The sequence below is a fragment of the Leishmania martiniquensis genome, chromosome 34 (genome assembly GCF_017916325.1).
Source record: "Leishmania martiniquensis isolate LSCM1 chromosome 34, whole genome shotgun sequence".
Taxonomy (NCBI): Eukaryota; Euglenozoa; class Kinetoplastea; order Trypanosomatida; family Trypanosomatidae; genus Leishmania; species Leishmania martiniquensis.
In genome coordinates this window covers 224,407-249,164 of record NC_090169.1, presented here as the reverse complement: position 1 = coordinate 249,164, position 24,758 = coordinate 224,407, and the positions used below count along the sequence as shown (strand labels likewise).

Here is a 24,758-nt window from a genome sequence, read left to right as displayed (position 1 = left end):
GGGAGGGGGAGAGATGCGAGTTTTGGGTTGCCTTCACGCTCCTACAACACAAGAGGAGACGCATACACAGGCCGAGGCTGCAGGCGCTCGAGGGCGCCCAATCATGCCTCCGCGGCAGTGCAGGCCGATGCCGGAGAGGTTCAAATGGAAGCGCTTCTCGCTGCGTTTACTTTTTCTTTTCCTCTTCTTCTGCTCGTTTGTCATCATAATTAGACTAACAGAGATCAGCTGCTGAAGACGTTACGAAACACACAGGGTGTCTGTGCCGTTGCCCGGTGAAGGCGTGGTCAACTGTACGCCAGACTGCTTACGCTTCTCCCATCTCCCCTTCACATGCTGGCGCGGCGGTCTACGCCTTTGCCCTCCTTCGGGTCATTCCGAGATTGGGACATGTGTACACATATACACGCAGAGAACGAAAGCCAAATGGGTCAGCATGCCGCTGGTCAACGTTGCCACGTCCGTACGCACCGCCGTTCCTTTTCCTCGCTTGTCGCGCGGGCGCGAAGAACTAAGGCGGAAGAGGAGGAGTGGAGAGGTGGTGCGTGAAACATGACTCACTGGCACCAGCAACACGAAAGAGGGCGGGGGGAGGAGGGAGAAGAGAAGCGCGCGCGAGAGAGAAGCACTCGAGCAAAGCAGCCCCCCTCCCCTCCCCTTTCCCGTGAAGTAGCGAAGGCGGCATGCCGACATCAACAGCGACGTGCGCAGAGTATACTAAAAAGAAACCCGAAAAGCTGTGCTGTGCCGCCAGAGAGGCAAGCGAAATGGTCAAAAGTGAGAGGGAGAGGGGGTGGGGATGGGGGAAGCTGTGAAAGGAGGTGACGGACTGGAGGCAGCCGGAACCGCACACGCACAACGCCGCTTGGCATGTGTGTGTGTGTTTGCTTGTACGAATGGGTTCAGGAGGCAAGGTACAGGAGAAGAAGGCGCTCACGGGTGGGGGTGGGGATGGAGGCGAAAAAAATTTGTTGGAAAGGAGCACCGTTATACCCATAGCGTGAAGTTGACGCTGCGCTGGGCTCGTGGCATCATTTAAGAGAGGCTCGGATAACTAGTGGCGCTGGCGCAACACGGTCTCGGCCAGCGGCTTGAAGTGAAGGAGTCGAAATGGGGGTGGGGGGAACGGAGAGGCGAGGGCTCGAGGCTGAGACGGGCAGCTCAAACGTAGCCCTTGTACAACATTTCGTAGTACCCAGCAAGAGCACCGTGACACGGCAGTCCTCTGCCCCAGCGGCGCAAGCACACGTTGATTGAGACGGACGAAATGATGTTGCCGCGGAACACCGCCGTATTGCTTAGCATGAAGAAGTCGAAGGCCAAGGCTAGCGCCTCCTGCTCCGCGATGGGGTACAGGATCTCGACAAGACTGCTCCTCGTCAACGGTGTGGACGTGTTGCTGGTGGCAGCTTGGCTGCCGGAGTGCTGCATCGATGTGGCGGATTGCATCCTGCTCGAGAAGATTTCTTCATAGACTTGGCGAAGATCATTCCGGGACCGACGGTCGTAGAAGGCGGAGAAGATAGGCGGGTATCCGTTGGCGGCGCGCTCCTCCTGTTGTGGGTTGTACCGATCCTGCAGCACAGCTTGAAGCTGAGCGCCTATGGGACCGACTTGCTCGTCGAAGGCGATGTAGCTCCGTGGTACCTGCGCGTGTGGAGGAGCTAAATGTGCAAAGCAAGGTGACTGCCTTTGCTTCCGCACATACAGCGAGCGCACCCAACTTGCGTAGGCTTCGTAGATCTGCAAGAGAGACTGTACATTCCACTCACAGTCGTTCGCCAGTCGCGCTACGGTAGTCAGGGGCCGACCACTAGCCGCAACATCCTCTTCACCTGTTCCGTCAAACTGGTAGCGCGCCTTTGACATGGCAATGATGGTGCCGCTGGGGTACTCGGCCTCCTTGCGACAAGTCCCCTCGCGGCGGCGCACATGTATTCCAATCACTCCCCTGAATCGAAATGGCTGCAGAACGGATGAAGAGGCTTGCGCCGGATCGGTGCCCAGTGGAAGCTGGAGCTGGGCAGCGTAGAGTCGGTAGTATCTTTCAAACTCTTTGGTGAGGGCCGACGATGGTCTCAGGAGGCCAAGCAGCCTCGTCATTTCCATCAGTGTTGGCCTCAGGTGGAACGCCGTGACGCTCGAAAGCACCACAATGCGTGGCTGCCGATCTGAGGCAATGAGCGATTCGCGTTCTCCGTCGCCGTCGCCATAGGCGCGCAAGAAAGCAGTGATGCATCTGCGCATCCTTTCCCACCGTGTTGAATCGTCCTTCGGAGCAGGCTCAACGAAGCCGCTGCACTCCTCTGCGTCGGGCGGGCTTGTCTCGTGGAGCTCGAGCGGCGATGTCACGGATACCTCGCTGCTCGCCGTAAGCGTGGCGGCGTCCGCCCTTTTCCGAAAGCCTGCGGAGAACCAGTCATCCGCATTGTACACAAACGTGCCATCCTCGCGCTGCACCCGAGGTATGGATCCCCATACATACCTGTCGTGCTCTTCTGTTGTGTTCAGTAGCACTGCAGTGTCCACACTAGCTGCAAAGTTCACCCGTTCGATACTCACCGACCCCTCGCGCTCACGCAGATGCTGCAATACTGGCCGCGCCTCGGCGTAGGACAGGATGCAATAACGGCCATCTCTGCGTAGCGTGTTCCAACCGTACAAAAGCTCTGGACTGACCTTCATGTAGGGCATGTACAGCGCCGGCACGAAGGGAGGCAGAATGAAGGTACGGTTCGTTCTCCTGGCCAGTGAGATGCCGTTCAGGACTTCCTGCAGCTGGTTGTGATGGCGGCCAAAGCGGCCAAGGCGTACAGTGAGGAAGTATGTGGGACAGCGCAGAGGCCTTTCCGATGGCGGCGCATGTGACTCCGTGGCCGAAGCGGCACCCTCCGTAAAACCCATGACGACCTCTCTAAGGTCCTCCGTGGCATATAGCTTCACTGGCGGCGGTGCATCACAATCCGCATCCGTGTCTTTAACGGCGGCTGTGGCGAAGTAAGCCGGTATGCTGTCTTGCTTGCCTTCGCTGCTACCTCTGTCCACACCCTTCGCGCCGGCGGCCACCTGTAACGCGATGAGGGGGAACGGCCAAGACGGGAACCGCTGAATGTGCACCTCCACCTTTTGGGGTTCCGTCTCCGAAACCTGCAGCGCCGCCACAAACCCACTGCTGCACTCCCTCAAATTCGACGCCTCCGGCTCACCCGAGGGCACTTGCACGGCCACGCGCACAGTGGCACACATGCCATTCGTCTTGAGTATGGTAGCACGGGGAGGATGCAGGAGGCCTAAGTTGTAGAGCCTCGCAACACAGTCTCGTTCAGTCGTGAGAGGCTCTGCCCTGCTCTCCAGCAACCACGCGTCCTCCATCGTTTCCGTGCACACCACGTGCTCCGCTGCCGCCGGCGCCGCAGCCGTGGATGTGGCGCCGGCAGCTGGGCGGAAGATGACGAGGCCCTCTGTACACAGGCCGCAAAACGCGCCCCGCGGTGGAATAAGAGGGGCCGGTACAGCAAGCTCGTCCTCCTGCAGTGCAGACGGCGCAGGAGTTGAGGTCAAGAACGTCTGCTCGATCGACTGGCTCAGATTCGACGCTGGAAGAAACAAGTAAAGCAGCACGAAGGCGAGCGCGAACGCGAAAGCCACCAACGCACACCGCCTGCACCGATGCCCTTTGGTTTGGTACAGGCGACGCGAAAGGCTACGGCCTGAGTGGCTGAGTCGCTTACCACTGGTACTATTTCCTCGCAGCGCAGCCAGCAGCGGCGGCAGCGCTGCATTTTCGCGTGTGCTAGAATGATGCTGCACGCCGCCCTGGTGCAGCGCTGACACACGCAGGTGAGGAGAAGGCGAAGGGTTGTCCTGCATCACCATAAAACGATAAACGATGAGCGCCTAGACGCGAATGCGATGTGAAAGCGGAGGCAGATGAACCACTCAAGTGCCCAGACGCCAGCACTCCGTCAAAAAACAACTAAGTGAAGGTAGCTACCCCTGAAAGGCAGCCGTAAAGAGAGGCCGATTCAGCGCAGATGTGTTTACAGACGGAATACGTACCTCCACGACCAACATCCAGAAAGCGATCGCTCTTCCCGGAGTCTTTGCTAAGGGTACATGCGTTTGTGGCATCGTGTCATACACAGAAGAAGTGAGGGGAAGAAATAGAGCGAAGCGTTGAAGCGTGAGCAGCAAATCGACCCATGCAGCTGTCCGAGAGAGACAGAGAGAGGGAAAGAGAGGGGGGTAGTGCGCGGCCGTGGCGCTGCTGGCGTCGATGAGTCGAAGAGCGTAAGCACAGAGGGGAGAGAGACCGAAGGACAGCAAACAGACGCGTACAGAAAGAGGCGTCGTGCAAAGCAATAAGTGAAACAGAAGGCATCGCAAACCAAAGAGAAAATCAAACGCACACGCGCGCACCTCTGCCGCCTCAGGCGGGGCCGGGAAGGCGCGCCGGCGGAGAGGGCACAGCGAAGTGTGCAGCGTTTTGCTGTATTTCGTTTTCCGTAGTCTTCCCGCTCGCGTTATGTCACCCCTTTCCGCGTCTCTGCCGGCGGCGACGATGTATGTCAGCTCATATATCCTTTGGTGCCCCCGTCGTTCCGCTGCTGTGAGCAATTCAGCACCGAGGTGCGCGCGCACGACACCTCACCTGCCTCCGCTGCGCCAGCCACAGGTCAGGACCCTCGGAGACCCTGCACTCTGCGCCTGCACGCCGCGCTTCTCCCGGTGCCGCTTCACGCCGGTGCGCCCCGTCATACGGTGTGCTGACCCCTCACATCAGAGCCGGCAGCACTCGATGGTGCGGTGGGGCCGCAAAAGAAAAAGCAACGAGAACAGCACAAAAGAGGCGAGGACATGATGCGCGCCCAGCGAGTGCACACGGACACTGACAGGCAGAGGCAGAGACTCGAGCCGAAATAGGGAGGGGAGAGACGCCGCCTCGGCCCTTTCCGCTGCGCACTCCTCTTCTCCGCTGCGCTGCCGCATTGCCGCACGCGCTCCCCTCTCACGCACGCACCCCCCTCTCGGCGTCCGCCTCCGTCGACGGCACAGGCGGAGCGAGAAACAAGCGAAGAGGAAAGGGGGCAGAGAGGCGCGCACGCGCACCGCATACGGCTGCTGTTGGCGGGGGCAGGAGAGCCAAGCGAACGGAGGGGTTCGGCAGCGGAGCGGCAAGGGGAGCGGAAACACGGGGCGGCTGGTGCAGGTGAGGGCGACAGAGAGAGAGAGGCGGCGGCGGTGACAGATGGGGAAAGAGGCGAGGGGGGGCATGGACGGGCTCGCCGTCGCCACCTGTGCGCTGCCCACGGCAGAGCGCGCATCGCTGCCGAGATGGGGCGAGGGTAATAGTGAAGCAGTACGCAAAGGAGGGATAAAGGGGACCGCGCTCCAGGGGATGCACGCGCAGATGGGGAAGAGGCAGAGACGCCGGCGACAAAGAGCACTCGACGTCTCTCTCCATGCGTCGGCAAGTGCGCGCCTACGCCGCAGCGGCAGCGGCGCCCCGCAATGTGTGTGGTGGGAGTGGTGCCGGTGCATGTCGCCACTGCGCGGATGGCGCGCCAGCAGCGCCACACACGCACGCGCGAGAGGGCTGCATTCGTCCGAGAGAGAGCTGGCATCCACTCCGCCGGCTGCTCCGCGGGGAGCCATCGCGCAGGCGCTGCGACGCTAACAAGCGCGCCCCCGCCTTCCTCCTCTGTGGCCCCGGGCGCCCGCTGTCACGAGCGCCTCCGCTGCCTAGTAGGGGAGAAACAGGAAGGCAATGTTCACAATATCCAGGCACCAGGCGATGAGAAAGAGAGCGAATCCCCAATCCATTCGGACTGCGAGTTCGAGGTTTGGGCATGCAACGTTAAAGTACACGCTGTAGGACTCATACACTATCGCCCAGGTGATGCACAGGGTGCCGGATCCGAGGATGTTGAGCCCCAGGCATACCCAGCGCAGGACAGCATAGCCGTACAACAATATGAGGAGGCCCAAGACGGCCGCCAAGCCGTAGGTGAAGATGGAGATGACGACGAAGACTTCGGCAGCGCGGAAGCGCCGCAAGTTCTGTCCACAGTTTGAGAACAGGTGGGCGAGGGTCAATGTGTTTCGTGCGCTTGAGCACTCCCTAAGGCCCCATAGGGTGATGCAGAATTTGTCCGCGAAAAACCCAGTGTCCGTTCCGCGGTACATAGGGCCAGGCGTGCCCACCAGCACCAGGAGGAACGCGATGAACTGGAGGATCGTGTAGAGAAGAATGCCGATCTTACACTGCATTGTCGCAGAACAGATGCGTGACCAATGGAGGGGCTCCAGTGGAGGTGGGCGGCAAAGACGGCCACGATGGGGTATTGCAACCGCACAGCAGCGCTGCCGAGGGCGGTGAGAAGGGTAGAAGAAAGCAGAGGGGGATAGAGAGAAAGAGCGGAGGCGAGACGGGAGGTGAGCAGGGGGGATCGAGTGCAGCCGAAGGAGTGTCTTTGTGTCTTTCTTTGTGCGTTTGCTTTCGAAAAGCGGCTAAAGCGATGCGCAATGTGAGCCAGAATTACAGGAGGGGGTACGAAGGGGAGAAGATAATTGCAGGTGACTAGAGTCTGGAGACACAGACACGCGGGCGAGGTGGCGGGGCGTGCACAGAGGCAGCACATGGGTCACTGAGCGGCACAGACATATATACATATATACATACACAAGGATATGACGTGCAGACTGGCAACCGGTGGGTGCGAGCTGCGCCCAAAGAGCAGTGGCGGTGGGACGGCACGCCCTGTCCCCCCACCCGACAGCCTTCTTGTCCTCGCCGTCGCGGATGCCCCTCCATGCACACTGTCCCTGCTGCCCGGTGCAGTCATCCCACGCCGGGCGTAGTCGTCGCGCACCCAAGCGTGCGCCTCTCCCTCCTTTTCCCACCTTGATCAGTGCACCGGCAGCGGGATACAGGCGCTGCGCACCGCGGGGACGGCGGAGGGAGGGAGGGGGCGTGGCGAGCCACCGCTGCACCGGTGTGGCCGCCTCGGTAGCGGCGTGTGTGCCTGTGGAAGGCTGCACTACGGCCCCTTCCGCTCGCGGCGGACAGCAGACACAGACAGACGCTGCGGCCGCAGCCGGATGCAAAACGCGCAGAGGCCCTGCCGCAGCGAGTGCGCTTTCTCGCGCAGCCGGGTGAGGGGAGTAACGGGGGGCTAGGGGGTGCCACAACCCATACCATGAGCGCCCGCTCCTCTCTCCACCGCCACACGCTTGTGCTTGCAAAAGTCCCTGACTTGTCACTGGATGAGGGGAGAAGGAAAAGCTCCTTTCGGAGCAGCCACACACCCGCTAGGGGACCGTACAGCGCACTGTCCACCAGCACCATAGTGCGATGGCGGCTCTCGATCCTACGGAGGGCCGGCGTTCCTTTGGCGGAGCGTCTGCAGGGTCTACAGTAGCTGCACCTTTGTACAGCTGCCACCGAGGCGCCACCTCGGCGCAGGGCGACAGACAGCCCGTTTTACAGTGTTGCTGCTCGCACCCGTTATAGGAACAAAGTTGGTCGAGCCGGTCGGGGTGCCGCGGCGATGCCAACACCCGCTGGCGGCTGCGCAGCTGAGGCACGACGCAACCGAGGCGCTACAGCCCAGTGCTTGCTGCTGGCCCTGATGCAACGGACACACCCCTGCCAGCATGGCGCAGGCGGCGATGGCAGACCAGCGCTGCTGAGCCTGCGTGCATCTGCTGCAGTGAACGGCCTCTTCGCCGCGATAGCCCGCGTAAGGGCGCTGGCCGGTAGCAGCCTCGCCCGCCTCGCATTCTTATAGCAGAGAGTCGAGACAGTCGCCGAACCCCTCCACGGCGTCCATGCCGAACGCCCTTCAAGCATAGGGTGCTGTAGCAAAGAGCGCTCTTGTTGCTGCCCTACTGGTCAGCGAAAACGATGATCCGGGGTGGGGGTGGGGTCTCCGCGCAAGGCGTGCGCAGCGCTTGCTCGTCAAGTTCTCTTTCGCTTGCGCGAAGCGTTCTGCCTATCCGTCCATTAATCCCACAGCAGGGAGCGATCCTTCCAATTCTGCGGCCGATGGCTCTTGGAGTTCCGCACCAGCGCGGGCATGAGGCCAAGAGAGGCCCACTCGGCGCTGACCAAAGGCGCTGTACCTCTGAGTGAAGCGCCGCCACATGCGCGTCTCCGTTTCGTGGTTGTGATGCCACTTTGCCTTCTCCAAACTCCATCTTCCTCGCCGACTTCTTCATCTCGGATATGCTGTGCACGTCGCTTGGCACCAGCAGGCACAGTTTGCCGAAGCGCCGGTCCCACTGGCACAGCAAGAAGCGCAGCCACTCGTGAGCCGGCTGGCGCCGCGAATTCGCTCCGTCACGACGAAGTAGCCCCTCTCTTCAGCGTGAAGCAGGGGCGCCCCTCCACCAGAACCACGCCGCCCGGCCACACCTCAGCCCTAGAGGTGCTGCCACTCATTAGCGCAGCTATAATTCCGCTGCTGTTCGCCTCCACCACTCCCACAACGCAATTACCATGCGATAGCGGCACTGAGGGCCGGCCAACGATGAAGGCGTGGCCCACGGGATAGAGAGCTAGGCGGCTCCACCGCAGCTGCAGGGCCTTCCTGCGGGTGCTGCACCGCAGTATATGCCGAGGGATGGAAGAGAAGGGCGGGGGGGGCATGACAGACTCTGCAAGCGCGCTCGGAAGGCTTTTCCCTTTCTGCCTGTGGTCCTCCTTCCCTCCCACCTCTGAGGACCACATGCACGAAGCGCACTCGCTGAGGCTCCTTTACTCGGACAGGACGTGTGCGTGCGCGTGCCCCCCCTCGAGGTGCCGGTATTTCCCTCGCCACACGCTGTGCCTGCCTCCTCCTCGGTATCATCACGGTGTAAGTGAGGTGCGGCACAGAAAAGGAGAAAGCGGCGCACGGAAACAACATGCGCAGATGCGCAGCAGTGGTGATGACTGTGATGCCGCTCCTTTTCAGCTTCTTCTCCGCCTTTGGCAGCGCAAAGCACAGCACATTTTGCCGGGGCGACGCTGATGTGGGGAGAGCGCGGGGGGGAGGGGGAAGCAGACCAGATGAAGCAAAGATGCCGGTGCGCCCCTCGTGCATCCACACGCTCCCACACGCGCCTGCTGACGTGCGCTCAAGCAGCCATGCGCGTACTCATGACCCACACGATGCGTCTGCAAGCGAATGCGGCAGGAGGGCGAAGGCGCGCGCTCCCAGACGCAACCACTTCGAGGGGCAGACACCCCAGGGCCGTATATGTGCCGACACGACGCCATGCAAGGCGGCATGCCCGCCCTGGCCCTCCTACGCAGCGCTTCGTGTAGGCACATAGATGCGCGTATGTGAGCCATGCGTCTGTGCGTGTGCGGGCGATGATGCGGGTGCCGTCGTCCTTCCGGCGCAGGTGCCTGCCTCGCCTCCCCGGCGCCACCAGCGGACCTTTCGCCGTCCATTCTGCAGCGGGCCGCGGATCACGTAGGACAGATGAGCCATGCAGCCCTGGAGCCTCGCATTGACAGCCTTGCTGCTCACCGGGTGCACCCCCTGCGCGCAGAAGCGAGGGCAGACGTGCCGTCGACGTAAAGCTGAGGCCACCTCTCCAATCGAAGGACACAACAAAAAAGGTAGGAAGGGATCGCGACTGCGCCGAACGCCGTTCCGCGTTCCGCTGCCTCACACCAGCGATGGCGTCGGGTCATACCACCGCGTGCCCGCGCTCTGCCGCCCCGCCTCACGCACGCGGCGCTCCATCTGCCCCGTGCCGTGTCGGCCGCCGTCATCGGCGTGATACACCCGTTCTGCACTCGCTGCGGCGCACTGGAGCGATTCGCTCCGCCCGCCCTGCGTACTCGACCACAGCGCGGCCAGCGATGAGCCACGCAGCAAGCAGCACCACTGCATCGAGAGTAGTCCCCGCGCCCCATTGACACGCCCCTGAAACCGGTGAGCCGGCATCATTGCGACTTGCGCTGACGGTCACACAGTCGTCGCAAGGGACGCCCGAGGTGGCCCCGTCGTCCGGTATCACGCTGATTCCGTGCGCCGTTACGTGGCGGTCTTTTCCTCCCCAATGCCGACTGGCTTCGCCCTGCCGTCGCACGCGGCCCCGGCAGCCCCACAAGACTGAGCGAGGAGGTGCGGGCGGGGGGAGGAGGAGCGCCCTCGGCTCCGACCTGGCTGGGACTGACGCGGAGCCAGCCAGCTGCCACTACCGCCGGCTGCGCTGCTCGACACGTGCCTGCAAGCCGCATGTCGCCCATTCACACGTCAGTCTCCGCATTCGCGGCAAGTCGCGCGGCGTGGGAGAGGGGTGGCCGGCGCAGTTGCCGGCGATCGTTTGCATTGCCTCACCGTTCAAACCACAGCCCGCCGGCACGACGCTCCGCTGAGCCGCCATCCCCTGCCAGTGGCGCGAGAAAAGAGGGCGGCGCTTTCAGTTGCATCACCCCCACATGCGCTTCCCAGAGCGCGCTGCCGCCGCGGGCCGCCCAGTTCGGCGCCGGCCGTGCACCTCTTCGTGGCAAGCCGCTTGCCCACCTCTCGCGGCCACAAGATGAATCGCCTCCCTGCCTTACTCGGGGCTCCCTCCCATCACAGGGAAAGGCAGGGCCCATCACAGGGCGACGTAGAAGCTGCAGCACTCGGCCATGCCTGCAGCCTCACACGGGCGCCCGCACAGCAGTCCACACAGCTCGGCCACCCTGCACCTTCGCACCGGTCGCATTGCCACACAAGCGACAGGAACGCTCACGGCCTCTACACAACTGACAAGCAGCGGCGCTGGTAGTGCCCAGTCCGACAAGATTGCAGCCCGCCCCTTGCGTGCTACAAAGGTGGCACGCCACCAAGCCAGGCCCCGCATGACCTGCCCCCCCCGGCTTCCCCCTCAGCGTGGTGTACCGTGGGTGGCCGCTGGGCAGCACAACAGGGAGACAAGGGCCTGCTGGGCGGCTGTATCGCGTTCAGCAGCCGACCAGAGTCTAGCAGGACCACCAGCAGGCACAGACTCGCTCCTCTCCTTACGCTGTGCGCTGCGCGAGTGCGCCGCGCCAAAGTGTCCGTGATTCAGGACGGGGCATGGCGCGCGGGCAGCGGCTCGTTTTGTATATCTCACCTAACGGCACCCTGCGGCCACGGTGCCGGGCTCGCAGCTCCGCCGCCGCGCACGGCGTAGAAGACACCTGGGCGGAGGGGCCTCGTCCTGGCCTCCGCCCCGAAGTACAGGACCATCTCGACTAGGCGCCTGGCGGCCTCCCATGTGGGGAGGAGCAGGTGGCTCGTGTGTGGGCTGGCTCACCGACCCGTCTTGAGTCATGATGGGGACCTGGGCGGGTGACACCAACGCCCCAATCGCACCCGGGGTCATGTCCTGCGGTGTCCGCCGGACGGTCGTTCGTGCCAGCAAACAGCTGGCACCGCGTGCAGAGGCGGCGCCACCTTGCCGCGCTCCATACATTCCGTGGGAATCGCCCCACGCACCTCAAGAGGTGCGGTGGTGTATTCGGGTGCTGGCTGTGTGTGTGTGTGTCGAGGGGGGGTGGGGGTGGGGGGTAGTGAAGGAATGCCCTAGCCTCCCGGCTGCCCCCCTCTCTTCCGTCTTGGCGCACCCGTTTCATCCTGTACCTCTACGGACACGCGTTCCTATGCTAGCGCGCTGGCTACGGCCAGCCCGCGCGACAATCGGGGGTGTCTCACAGGTGGCGTTATGTCCCGGCTGTTAAACGTGACGCCGTAGATCACCGAGAACATGACGACGGGGAGCAGCAGCATGTGCGAGCCCGGGCGCTGCGCGAGCTGATACCGAGGATTTAGGTGACGTGGGCGTCTAGCGGGTCACGGCGCACGCTGCCCTGGGGCCAGACGGCACCAAAAGCGGCACCCCTTCCCCCCTCGATCGAAAGGAGCTCTCAGGGCCCGCGTTCGCTGGGCTGCGCTGAAAGTCCTCATCCTCCCCAGGTGCGTACCGCGCCGACGGGCCACACCAGGGGGACCGCTCGCGCTCCAAGTCGCTGTGCGTCCATCAGTGCAACCCCTGACGCCACCTGCAGAGTGACCCGGCGCTGACTGTGTGCGTAGGAGGCGCTTTGGAGGAGCACCCGCGCAGATTGTATTCTGTGCGTGTCAGTCCGAGACGAGGACTCCGCGGAGGCAGCACCGCACATGGACTCTCTCAGGCTCGCTACACCCCTTGCCGGGCCAGCGCCCGCTCCTTCTCTCGGCAACGGGCGCGGAAGGCGGCATCCTCGACGCAACGCATGAGCTACTTGGGCACCTCTGCCCTCGCCCTCAACTGCACAGCGATGGCGTCACCCGGAATCACGATCACCGCGCGCGTAGGAGACCCGCCTCTTGCCCCGGTCTTCGACGCCTACGGGGCCTGATCGGCGGCCGCTGTAATGCTCGTCCAGTCTCGCCAACGTCGGGCCGCACGAGGCTCGGCCACACACACACACACGAGAAGCCCGCATACAGATGCTGCCCCGGGACGAGCCCATCGGAGCTGCACGGAGGCAGGGCCCCCTCTCTACCACGAAGACAACAGCCGCATGCCGAGTGTTCCCTGTCTGGCATGGCTCCTACGGCGTGAGGAAGGGAATGGGGCGGAGTGAGGCCCCGCGGAGTGTGACATGATGGGCCTCAGCGCATCTTTTCCACAGAGTCCCGTCGGGGCCGCTGAACCCACGCGCTGGCGTAGGGCGAAGACACGGAGGAGGAAGAGAGAGCGAGGGAGTGTGCTAACAGCATTCTAGATGCGAAGAGGGCGGTCTCAGTCGAGTCCAATGAAACGTAACACGGCAATTGGTCCGAAGCAAGAGCGTTATTTTTTTTTCTTCCTAGAGAGAATGATGTGTCGCTGGCTGGAGTGAAAGGGGATGTATGCATGGTGATTAGTGGGTGGGAAAGAAAGAAAGCAGCAGCAGAGGCAGCAGGAGAGGGCTGGAGATCCACACGGGAAGAGGGTGGGGGAGGGAAGCGGGAGGATGAAGTGTATTGTGCGCGTGTGTTAGACGCGTACTACGACACTTTCGGATGAGGGCGGACAGTCTTGCATCGCGTAGGAAGGCATATGATAGCCGCAAATCATGAGGGTGCATGGACGCAGTAGAGAAAAGGGAGGGGCATGTCGAGAGAAAAAAGGCACATGAATATGACGTCTGACCATGATAGTTCTACGCAGCGCGATGGCGCATGCCCCTCCCCCGCCCTCGAGAGAATGGAGTCGTTATGCTAACATGCACTTGTGCTGGAGAAGGCGTATCGCGGTAGCGGGGCCCTGGGAGAGGTGTCGGCGGATATAGATTCATATAGACGTATCTTGCCTTCTGCTGCGCGGCCGGATGGCGAAGGTGATGCACCGATGACGCCACTCTACTGTCAGCTCTGTTCTACTAACGCCATAATGGGAAGGAGGATGCCGCATGCGGCACTGAAGAGCGTGCTGCAGAGTGCACGCTTTCAGCACGAGCATCAGGTTATGTCAACACTTAAGAGGTCGGAATAAGGGAAGAGTGCGCGCGCCGTGCAAGTGAGCTGATCCATTCTAGGCAGAAGGAGAGAGCACGGCGGGCAGTCCAGCCAGTGCCTTTGCGGTATTCCACTCTCCGAACGAACTCCTCGAGGACACACACACACACACCCAGAGAGATACAAGAGAGAAAACGGAGTTTCTATCGCCGATGTGTGTTTTCACGGCGGCGCAGCGCGTCTTCACGACGATCGTCATACGCATGACTACGCGAGCTGCTGATCGCTGTCTCTCGCCGATGTCGGCGACTACTTTCCTCGCTGCCGTGCAAGCGTGACAAGCGACGATCGTCGCGGTCATCTCGGTCACCAGACCGCCGGCGACGACGGGTTGTGCCGCTGGTACTAGTGTGGTGATGGTCGCTTCCTCGAGAGCCATGGTGCCGGTACCGGTGCCGCCGATCATCCTCGTCACTGCGCTGTCGCCGCCGATGCTCATCACTATCTCGGTCGCGGTGGCGTCGGCTTGAGTGGTGGTGGTCATCGTGACGGCTCGACGTCGGCCGGCGACTGATGCGCTCATCACGAGCTGCCCGCTCGCTTCTTTCGGATCGCGCATCCTCACGGTGGATATTGCGCGGTGTCGAGACGTCGGAAGACGAGGACGAGGAGATAAGCGAGGACCAGCTCTCGTCGGCGTCGCTGCCCCTACTGGTCATCTTGTCATCATCGACAATGAACAGGTTTGCCTCGGCGGCGGAGGTGGGTGCCGCCTGCGACGTCGTCCCTCCAACGGGTAGCGGGGGTGGCATCGCAGGCGGCTTGTGATGGCCACGAGGGAAGAGGGCGCGGTACTCCGCGGGGTAATCGCGAATCGCTGCCTCGAAACCAATGTAGTGGAAGTACTCCAGCCATTCTTGTCGGTACACGCGCTCTCTGGTCACAGAGTCGTACTCAGGCGGAATCACATCCATTTGGCAGCGGCTACACGAAAATTAGGCTCCGCTTCGGTGTGCGGACGTCTGTGTGTCTGGCAAAGGAGCCGATCAAGATGGAGGCGCCGAGGGCAACTCGAGTTCAGAGAAGCAAGCAAGACATTAGGGAAGGGGAGAGGGGGAGCGCATTATGACTATGTGACGCGGCTTACGCACAGAAGGCGAGAGATCCACTTGCCGCATGAGAGAGAGCCTCACGAACAGGATCGATGTGGGCATTCACAGATGCGCCTCTCCAGAACTGAGGGTACGAGAACGCTGTGGTGACCCTCTGCAGGTAGGCACCAAGGCCACAACTAGCCCCAACATTAGACGAAGCTGCGCGAGGAGAGCAGCATTGATGGGGCTTGCAGGGCGACAGAGACAGCAGCGCACACATGCGAACTGCAGAGAGCTTGGCAGAGAAGAAAAACGCACTCGCTGAGGTTCGACGAACCAGTGTCAGCACGCGCGAGGGCAGAAGACGCTACCTCATGAGGAAGGAAGTGGTGAGAGAGCGAGAGGTGTGCGTGTGTGTGCCTGTCAGAAATGAAAGAGAAAGAGAGAGCGCAAAAAGAGCCGCCCAACGCCCATCTCGGCATATGGACACGGAAGGGAAATGCACCATTGAGTGCCACCGATGGCTCCCTCCCTCTCAGGAAAGTGCGAAGACACAGTAAAAACAAATAAACCAACATGAACGCCACAGCAATGGCGACAGAGGCGCACACAGCCTCAGAGGCCTTCATGTCCAATAGAATAAAAAAAGCTACAGGAGCGTCAGCGAGCTCGTTGGAAGTGGGGCTGCCATTACAAGTACCCGCGACACATTCCGCACAGAAGACCGCCTCCCCCATAAGCCAAGAGACGAGCTGTACCCCCGCAAAAAGTGACACCCTCCCCATAGCCCACAGCAACGGCGGCGGGTGCCCTCGAGGCAAAGGAAGATACACACATGCAAGAGAATTCCCAGTTCAGAATAAACGGAAAAAAAGATTGCCGCCACTTAAGCGGGGTGCCTAACAAACAAAGAGGACTAACCGAAGACGAAGCCAACGCATGCGCCAAGGGCACGCACATGCGTAGCAGAGGAGGCGCACGTGAGCGTGCACGTTTGCACGCTATTAGTTGGGGCTGATTATGCCGAGAGGACGATAGGCAGAAGGGGGAAGCTCACCCTTTCGCCGAGCGCTCTACTCGGCTCGCAGAGGTCTAAAAGGAGTGAAAGTGAGGGTAAAGGAAGTGCGCCGCACCTCTCCTCCATTTGCAGTTGTATACGCCGTGCACAGTCTCCTCACCTTCGACCCGGCACCGTCGTCTTCCTCCCGATTCTCTCTGCGTGTCGCACGATGCGCTCTGACCTCGCACGGCTGCGCAGCGGTGGCGGTGGAGGGGGCGGTGACAGATGCGGGAGGTGCGGGGACTCGTCGACGTCTCGCAGGCGTCAGACCCCGAGACGGCGTGCGTGTCTCTCTCCGGCGCAAAGCGCCACCCCGGGCCACCAGCATCGCACACGCCTACCGCGCCACCGAGGCGCTGCTGGCCCGCCTAGGGACCGCGAGGCCGCCCGCCACCGCCGCACAGTCGGCCAGCAGGCGCAGGGTAGACCTGTTTCGGTAGTAGACAGCCCCGTTGATCCGCGACTGGATCGGCTTCCCATCCCCCCACTCCGCGCCCCTGATGATATCCCAGATGACCGAGACGGGTGTCAGCGGGTCGGCCACAAACGTGTCGATCAGCCGCTGCTCTAGCTGCTCGATGACGCAGCGGCGCCGCTCGTTGATAACGAAGGCGTCCAGCGGTGTGCCATCCTCCTTGTTCGGCTCGACCATCACCGCGAGGTCGTTAGGCTCCACAGGCCCGTACTTCATAAGCACGTATGGTCTCCAATACACTCGATTTATGATGGCAGAGGACCCTTGCAGGAAGGCGTTCGCCTCCTTCGCGAACTGAGGCGCAAAGAGCTCCCCCACCCCAGACCGTGAGCCGCCCCCGATGTGCAACAGCGGCGTCTGCTCCCAGCCCGGGACTCGAAGCTCTTGGAAGCCAAGCAGGCGAAGACGGCGCTTAAGGTCCGTGTCCTCGAAGTACGCGGGGTAGCAGTTCTCGTCGAAGAAGCCGGCCACCTCCAGCGCGAGCCGCGTCACTGCCCAGAGCGCCGTTTGGTCCTGTACATCTGGGTAGAGGTCGCCGTAGAAGCCCGCGAAGGCGGCGCGGCGCTGCTGCAGCGGCTGGTAGCGGATGCGGTCGGGCAGGAGGCGCGACGTCACCAGCACGTGGCGACCATCTGTGGAGCGCAGCGGCACGTCACGGAACTGCGGCGGCGTGTACTCGTTCGGCTCCGTCGCCACCTCCGCTTCCATCTTATCCAGCATGCTGCGGCCCGCGCGGGACGCGTTGAAGAACAGCGGCAGCGCCTTCTTCATCATGCCGCCAGGCAGCAGCACGTCGTTGTTGGCCATAAGGAAGAACGGTGCTTCGTCGAAAGGCAGCGTGAGGAAGTCGCGCGCCGCCAGGTTGAGCGCAGTGGCGTAGCCGAAGTTGCCGGGCTTTCGCATCACGCGCACGCGCTGCGTGAAGGGGAGAGCGGCGACCACGGCGCACAGAAAGGCGGTCATGCTGGGCACGGCGCCGTTCTGCACGTACACGATGCGGTGGATGTGCACAGTGAGGTTGCATATGAGCGACGCCATCAGCTTCTCCTCCACCGTCACGGGCATGACCATGTACGGGATGCTGGCGTCGTCATCGGGGATGGGGTGCTCCGTCCCAGTGTGGCGGTCCACGTTTATGCGGGCGGTAAGGCAATCGAGGAACGAGTTGAGGAGTTCCAGTGGCGCTCGGTCGGGCTGCGGCACCGTGCCTGCATCCGGTGTGGAAGCGAGGGGGGCGGAGCGGATCGGCTCACTCTTCAGCCCCAGGAGCTCTAGGGAGACGAAGACGGAGGCGACGGTGAGAAAGAGCGAGACGGCTATCAGAGAGGTGAGACGGCGGCGGCCGCACCGCAAACGTGTCTTGACAAGTCGGGTGCCGTGTATGGGCTGCATCCGGCGCAGAAAGGTGCTGATTGGGCGCGTTGCAGTGTACGTGTCACTACGCAGAGTGAGAGAGAGCGGGGGGAAGAGCAAAGGAGGGTGCGTGGTCTGGGGCGCGGGGAGAGGAGCGCGGCGCCACACCCCAATACCGCCCTCACGGCCCGTGGTGCGTGTAACGCATGATGCCAAGTCAGCAAGGGCTCCAGGGAGCGGCGAAGCGGGAGCACTTGCACCGGTGCAGCTGAAGGCAGTGCCGCGGAAACGCCCTTGTAGCGGGGCAGGATTCATTAGCGTCGGCTGCTGCTCGGCTTCACCTGCCCCCCCCTCTCTCAAGCGCACAGACGCGTTGCGAGTGCGGAGAGCAATGCTGGCGCGCGCGCGGTCCCCAAAGTACCTCCAAGCGGCCTCTCCCCTCCTGTTCAGGAAGGGAGGAGGAGGAGGAGGGGGGAGGGGAAGGGGAGCCGACGCAGCCGAGGTGCGCCCCGTCACGCCCGTCTCTCTCTCTGCTTGTGTGTACCGTCGTCATTTTCCTTTGCTTGCCTGTTTCCCGTTTGGCGTCATGCCCATGTGCGCGCGCGCACACACACACACCCATACAAACTGTCACGGGCACGAAGATGTGGACCCTCCTCCCTTCCTATCAAGAAACGATGGGACACAACCCATTCTGCTCCAAGCGGATGAAGGGAGAGAGGTTAGATGGAGCCAAAAGAGGTGGATGCATTGCGCTTGTTGCTCGTGCTGGTGACGTGTGCCTCGGAACATGCGTTCACAGTTAGGGATGCAATTTCTCTGCCATGGCGGGCCGCATTTGTCTAGGAAACGTACGCGTGAGGAATGCCACGCTGCCCTTCAGCAGCTGCGACGGGAGTCACACCGGCGTTGGTGTGACCCAGCAGACCTCAGATGACTGGTGGCGATGAACACAGAGACAGTGTGCTATTCGCCGCACGGACTCGGACATATTCTTGCCCCCCTCCGCGTCACGATGTTGCATGAAGCTTGGTAAGAGTGGTGATGATGGGGTTATGGCTGCGCAGACTTTGTATACGGTGCCATGCGCTCAAGAGGACACTATGGCCAAATGTCTTCGCAGCATGCGGCCTTCCGCATGAAGTGGATATGGGGGAAGCTGCAGGATGGCACGCTGACTAAAACGCAACTCGAAAGAATAGATAAAGCCCACGGCCAAATCGATTAGGAATAAAACAACGCTGAAGAAGGAAAGGGGCGCTGAGGCGGCTCCGGGAGGGACGGAGGCACCGACTGCGCCGTCGGGAGGGGGGGACGGCCTTTTGCAGTGTGCCGGCGTCGTCATCCGAACAAGGAAGGACTGCGCACAGCCGATTATTTGTGTATCAGAAAAAACGTTACAGCGGATGGAAAAAGGAAGGAAGGGGAGGGTTGAAATCACTGTCCATTGGGTTAATCCGCCTGCTGACTCCTGTGCATCAACTGGCACAGTGACCACAGAGCGCACAACAACTTTCTGCACATATACACCGAAGGAAGAAAGAGGAGGCGAAGATACACAACGGAAAAAAAGATTGCCGCCACTTAAGCGGGGTGCCTAACAAACAAAGAGGACTAACCGAAGACGAAGCCAACGCATGCGCCAAGGGCACGCACATGCGTAGCAGAGGAGGCGCACGTGAGCGTGCACGTTTGCACGCTATTAGTTGGGGCTGATTATGCCGAGAGGACGATAGGCAGAAGGGGGAAGCTCACCCTTTCGCCGAGCGCTCTACTCGGCTCGCAGAGGTCTAAAAGGAGTGAAAGTGAGGGTAAAGGAAGTGCGCCGCACCTCTCCTCCATTTGCAGTTGTATACGCCGTGCACAGTCTCCTCACCTTCGACCCGGCACCGTCGTCTTCCTCCCGATTCTCTCTGCGTGTCGCACGATGCGCTCTGACCTCGCACGGCTGCGCAGCGGTGGCGGTGGAGGGGGCGGTGACAGATGCGGGAGGTGCGGGGACTCGTCGACGTCTCGCAGGCGTCAGACCCCGAGACGGCGTGCGTGTCTCTCTCCGGCGCAAAGCGCCACCCCGGGCCACCAGCATCGCACACGCCTACCGCGCCACCGAGGCGCTGCTGGCCCGCCTAGGGACCGCGAGGCCGCCCGCCACCGCCGCACAGTCGGCCAGCAGGCGCAGGGTAGACCTGTTTCGGTAGTAGACAGCCCCGTTGATCCGCGACTGGATCGGCTTCCCATCCCCCCACTCCGCGCCCCTGATGATATCCCAGATGACCGAGACGGGTGTCAGCGGGTCGGCCACAAACGTGTCGATCAGCCGCTGCTCTAGCTGCTCGATGACGCAGCGGCGCCGCTCGTTGATAACGAAGGCGTCCAGCGGTGTGCCATCCTCCTTGTTCGGCTCGACCATCACCGCGAGGTCGTTAGGCTCCACAGGCCCGTACTTCATAAGCACGTATGGTCTCCAATACACTCGATTTATGATGGCAGAGGACCCTTGCAGGAAGGCGTTCGCCTCCTTCGCGAACTGAGGCGCAAAGAGCTCCCCACCCCAGACCGTGAGCCGCCCCCGATGTGCAACAGCGGCGTCTGCTCCCAGCCCGGGACTCGAAGCTCTTGGAAGCCAAGCAGGCGAAGACGGCGCTTAAGGTCCGTGTCCTCGAAGTACGCGGGGTAGCAGTTCTCGTCGAAGAAGCCGGCCACCTCCAGCGCGAGCCGCGTCACTGCCCAGAGCGCCGTTTGGTCCTGTACATCTGGGTAGAGGTCGCCGTAGAAGCCCGCGAAGGCGGCGCGGCGCTGCTGCAGCGGCTGGTAGCGGATGCGGTCGGGCAGGAGGCGCGACGTCACCAGCACGTGGCGACCATCTGTGGAGCGCAGCGGCACGTCACGGAACTGCGGCGGCGTGTACTCGTTCGGCTCCGTCGCCACCTCCGCTTCCATCTTATCCAGCATGCTGCGGCCCGCGCGGGACGCGTTGAAGAACAGCGGCAGCGCCTTCTTCATCATGCCGCCAGGCAGCAGCACGTCGTTGTTGGCCATAAGGAAGAACGGTGCTTCGTCGAAAGGCAGCGTGAGGAAGTCGCGCGCCGCCAGGTTGAGCGCAGTGGCGTAGCCGAAGTTGCCGGGCTTTCGCATCACGCGCACGCGCTGCGTGAAGGGGAGAGCGGCGACCACGGCGCACAGAAAGGCGGTCATGCTGGGCACGGCGCCGTTCTGCACGTACACGATGCGGTGGATGTGCACAGTGAGGTTGCATATGAGCGACGCCATCAGCTTCTCCTCCACCGTCACGGGCATGACCATGTACGGGATGCTGGCGTCGTCATCGGGGATGGGGTGCTCCGTCCCAGTGTGGCGGTCCACGTTTATGCGGGCGGTAAGGCAATCGAGGAACGAGTTGAGGAGTTCCAGTGGCGCTCGGTCGGGCTGCGGCACCGTGCCTGCATCCGGTGTGGAAGCGAGGGGGGCGGAGCGGATCGGCTCACTCTTCAGCCCCAGGAGCTCTAGGGAGACGAAGACGGAGGCGACGGTGAGAAAGAGCGAGACGGCTATCAGAGAGGTGAGACGGCGGCGGCCGCACCGCAAACGTGTCTTGACAAGTCGGGTGCCGTGTATGGGCTGCATCCGGCGCAGAAAGGTGCTGATTGGGCGCGTTGCAGTGTACGTGTCACTACGCAGAGTGAGAGAGAGCGGGGGGGAAGAGCAAAGGAGGGTGCGTGGTCTGGGGCGCGGGGAGAGGAGCGCGGCGCCACACCCCAATACCGCCCTCACGGCCCGTGGTGCGTGTAACGCATGATGCCAAGTCAGCAAGGGCTCCAGGGAGCGGCGAAGCGGGAGCACTTGCACCGGTGCAGCTGAAGGCAGTGCCGCGGAAACGCCCTTGTAGCGGGGCAGGATTCATTAGCGTCGGCTGCTGCTCGGCTTCACCTGCCCCCCCCTCTCTCAAGCGCACAGACGCGTTGCGAGTGCGGAGAGCAATGCTGGCGCGCGCGCGGTCCCCAAAGTACCTCCAAGCGGCCTCTCCCCTCCTGTTCAGGAAGGGAGGAGGAGGAGGAGGGGGGAGGGGAAGGGGAGCCGACGCAGCCGAGGTGCGCCCCGTCACGCCCGTCTCTCTCTCTGCTTGTGTGTACCGTCGTCATTTTCCTTTGCTTGCCTGTTTCCCGTTTGGCGTCATGCCCATGTGCGCGCGCGCACACACACACACCCATACAAACTGTCACGGGCACGAAGATGTGGACCCTCCTCCCTTCCTATCAAGAAACGATGGGACACAACCCATTCTGCTCCAAGCGGATGAAGGGAGAGAGGTTAGATGGAGCCAAAAGAGGTGGATGCATTGCGCTTGTTGCTCGTGCTGGTGACGTGTGCCTCGGAACATGCGTTCACAGTTAGGGATGCAATTTCTCTGCCATGGCGGGCCGCATTTGTCTAGGAAACGTACGCGTGAGGAATGCCACGCTGCCCTTCAGCAGCTGCGACGGGAGTCACACCGGCGTTGGTGTGACCCAGCAGACCTCAGATGACTGGTGGCGATGAACACAGAGACAGTGTGCTATTCGCCGCACGGACTCGGACATATTCTTGCCCCCCTCCGCGTCACGATGTTGCATGAAGCTTGGTAAGAGTGGTGATGATGGGGTTATGGCTGCGCAGACTTTGTATACGGTGCCATGCGCTCAAGAGGACACTATGGCCAAATGTCTTCGCAGCATGCGGCCTTCCGCATGAAGTGGATATGGGGAAGCTGCAGGATGGCACGCTGACTAAAACGCAACTCGAAAGAATAGATAAAGCCCACGGCCAAATCGATTAGGAATAAAACAACGCTGAAGAAGGAAAGGGGCGCTGAGGCGGCTCCGGGAGGGACGGAGGCACCGACTGCGCCGTCGGGAGGGGGGGACGGCCTTTTGCAGTGTGCCGGCGTCGTCATCCGAACAAGGAAGGACTGCGCACAGCCGATTATTTGTGTATCAGAAAAACGTTACAGCGGATGGAAAAAGGAAGGAAGGGGAGGGTTGAAATCACTGTCCATTGGGTTAATCCGCCTGCTGACTCCTGTGCATCAACTGGCACAGTGACCACAGAGCGCACAACAACTTTCTGCACATATACACCGAAGGAAGAAAGAGGAGGCGAAGATACACAACGGAAAAAAAAGATTGCCGCCACTTAAGCGGGGTGCCTAACAAACAAAGAGGACTAACCGAAGACGAAGCCAACGCATGCGCCAAGGGCACGCACATGCGTAGCAGAGGAGGCGCACGTGAGCGTGCACGTTTGCACGCTATTAGTTGGGGCTGATTATGCCGAGAGGACGATAGGCAGAAGGGGGGAAGCTCACCCTTTCGCCGAGCGCTCTACTCGGCTCGCAGAGGTCTAAAAGGAGTGAAAGTGAGGGTAAAGGAAGTGCGCCGCACCTCTCCTCCATTTGCAGTTGTATACGCCGTGCACAGTCTCCTCACCTTCGACCCGGCACCGTCGTCTTCCTCCCGATTCTCTCTGCGTGTCGCACGATGCGCTCTGACCTCGCACGGCTGCGCAGCGGTGGCGGTGGAGGGGGCGGTGACAGATGCGGGAGGTGCGGGGACTCGTCGACGTCTCGCAGGCGTCAGACCCCGAGACGGCGTGCGTGTCTCTCTCCGGCGCAAAGCGCCACCCCGGGCCACCAGCATCGCACACGCCTACCGCGCCACCGAGGCGCTGCTGGCCCGCCTAGGGACCGCGAGGCCGCCCGCCACCGCCGCACAGTCGGCCAGCAGGCGCAGGGTAGACCTGTTTCGGTAGTAGACAGCCCCGTTGATCCGCGACTGGATCGGCTTCCCATCCCCCCCACTCCGCGCCCCTGATGATATCCCAGATGACCGAGACGGGTGTCAGCGGGTCGGCCACAAACGTGTCGATCAGCCGCTGCTCTAGCTGCTCGATGACGCAGCGGCGCCGCTCGTTGATAACGAAGGCGTCCAGCGGTGTGCCATCCTCCTTGTTCGGCTCGACCATCACCGCGAGGTCGTTAGGCTCCACAGGCCCGTACTTCATAAGCACGTATGGTCTCCAATACACTCGATTTATGATGGCAGAGGACCCTTGCAGGAAGGCGTTCGCCTCCTTCGCGAACTGAGGCGCAAAGAGCTCCCCCACCCCAGACCGTGAGCCGCCCCCGATGTGCAACAGCGGCGTCTGCTCCCAGCCCGGGACTCGAAGCTCTTGGAAGCCAAGCAGGCGAAGACGGCGCTTAAGGTCCGTGTCCTCGAAGTACGCGGGGTAGCAGTTCTCGTCGAAGAAGCCGGCCACCTCCAGCGCGAGCCGCGTCACTGCCCAGAGCGCCGTTTGGTCCTGTACATCTGGGTAGAGGTCGCCGTAGAAGCCCGCGAAGGCGGCGCGGCGCTGCTGCAGCGGCTGGTAGCGGATGCGGTCGGGCAGGAGGCGCGACGTCACCAGCACGTGGCGACCATCTGTGGAGCGCAGCGGCACGTCACGGAACTGCGGCGGCGTGTACTCGTTCGGCTCCGTCGCCACCTCCGCTTCCATCTTATCCAGCATGCTGCGGCCCGCGCGGGACGCGTTGAAGAACAGCGGCAGCGCCTTCTTCATCATGCCGCCAGGCAGCAGCACGTCGTTGTTGGCCATAAGGAAGAACGGTGCTTCGTCGAAAGGCAGCGTGAGGAAGTCGCGCGCCGCCAGGTTGAGCGCAGTGGCGTAGCCGAAGTTGCCGGGCTTTCGCATCACGCGCACGCGCTGCGTGAAGGGGAGAGCGGCGACCACGGCGCACAGAAAGGCGGTCATGCTGGGCACGGCGCCGTTCTGCACGTACACGATGCGGTGGATGTGCACAGTGAGGTTGCATATGAGCGACGCCATCAGCTTCTCCTCCACCGTCACGGGCATGACCATGTACGGGATGCTGGCGTCGTCATCGGGGATGGGGTGCTCCGTCCCAGTGTGGCGGTCCACGTTTATGCGGGCGGTAAGGCAATCGAGGAACGAGTTGAGGAGTTCCAGTGGCGCTCGGTCGGGCTGCGGCACCGTGCCTGCATCCGGTGTGGAAGCGAGGGGGGCGGAGCGGATCGGCTCACTCTTCAGCCCCAGGAGCTCTAGGGAGACGAAGACGGAGGCGACGGTGAGAAAGAGCGAGACGGCTATCAGAGAGGTGAGACGGCGGCGGCCGCACCGCAAACGTGTCTTGACAAGTCGGGTGCCGTGTATGGGCTGCATCCGGCGCAGAAAGGTGCTGATTGGGCGCGTTGCAGTGTACGTGTCACTACGCAGAGTGAGAGAGAGCGGGGGGGGGGGAAGAGCAAAGGAGGGTGCGTGGTCTGGGGCGCGGG

General features: G+C 62.1%; 6 protein-coding genes across 6 annotated transcripts; all 6 read right to left on the bottom strand.

Moving 5' to 3' along the window:
* Positions 1-1,161: 1,161 nt before the first annotated feature.
* LSCM1_02112 (uncharacterized protein) lies at positions 1,162-3,876 on the bottom strand (the record flags this gene model as incomplete). Its single annotated transcript, XM_067319702.1, has 1 exon — positions 1,162-3,876. One exon carries the CDS (start codon positions 3,874-3,876, stop codon positions 1,162-1,164), a length of 2,715 nt encoding a protein of 904 aa, XP_067175077.1.
* A 9,778-nt stretch (positions 3,877-13,654) lies between these two features.
* LSCM1_02111 (uncharacterized protein) lies at positions 13,655-14,425 on the bottom strand (the record flags this gene model as incomplete). The annotated part of the gene is made up of 1 exon (XM_067319701.1): positions 13,655-14,425. The coding sequence occupies one exon, from the start codon at positions 14,423-14,425 to the stop codon at positions 13,655-13,657; it is 771 nt and encodes a 256-aa protein (XP_067175076.1).
* A 1,517-nt stretch (positions 14,426-15,942) lies between these two features.
* On the bottom strand, positions 15,943-17,472 carry LSCM1_02110 (uncharacterized protein; the record flags this gene model as incomplete). Its single annotated transcript, XM_067319700.1, has 1 exon — positions 15,943-17,472. The coding sequence occupies one exon, from the start codon at positions 17,470-17,472 to the stop codon at positions 15,943-15,945; it is 1,530 nt and encodes a 509-aa protein (XP_067175075.1).
* Positions 17,473-19,528: 2,056 nt separating this feature from the next.
* Positions 19,529-19,882, bottom strand: LSCM1_02109 (uncharacterized protein; the record flags this gene model as incomplete). The annotated part of the gene is made up of 1 exon (XM_067319699.1): positions 19,529-19,882. The coding sequence occupies one exon, from the start codon at positions 19,880-19,882 to the stop codon at positions 19,529-19,531; it is 354 nt and encodes a 117-aa protein (XP_067175074.1).
* Positions 19,883-19,911: 29 nt separating this feature from the next.
* Positions 19,912-21,057, bottom strand: LSCM1_02108 (uncharacterized protein; the record flags this gene model as incomplete). Its single annotated transcript, XM_067319698.1, has 1 exon — positions 19,912-21,057. One exon carries the CDS (start codon positions 21,055-21,057, stop codon positions 19,912-19,914), a length of 1,146 nt encoding a protein of 381 aa, XP_067175073.1.
* A 2,088-nt stretch (positions 21,058-23,145) lies between these two features.
* LSCM1_02107 (uncharacterized protein) lies at positions 23,146-24,645 on the bottom strand (the record flags this gene model as incomplete). Its single annotated transcript, XM_067319697.1, has 1 exon — positions 23,146-24,645. The coding sequence occupies one exon, from the start codon at positions 24,643-24,645 to the stop codon at positions 23,146-23,148; it is 1,500 nt and encodes a 499-aa protein (XP_067175072.1).
* Between the last annotated feature and the right edge of the window lie 113 nt (positions 24,646-24,758).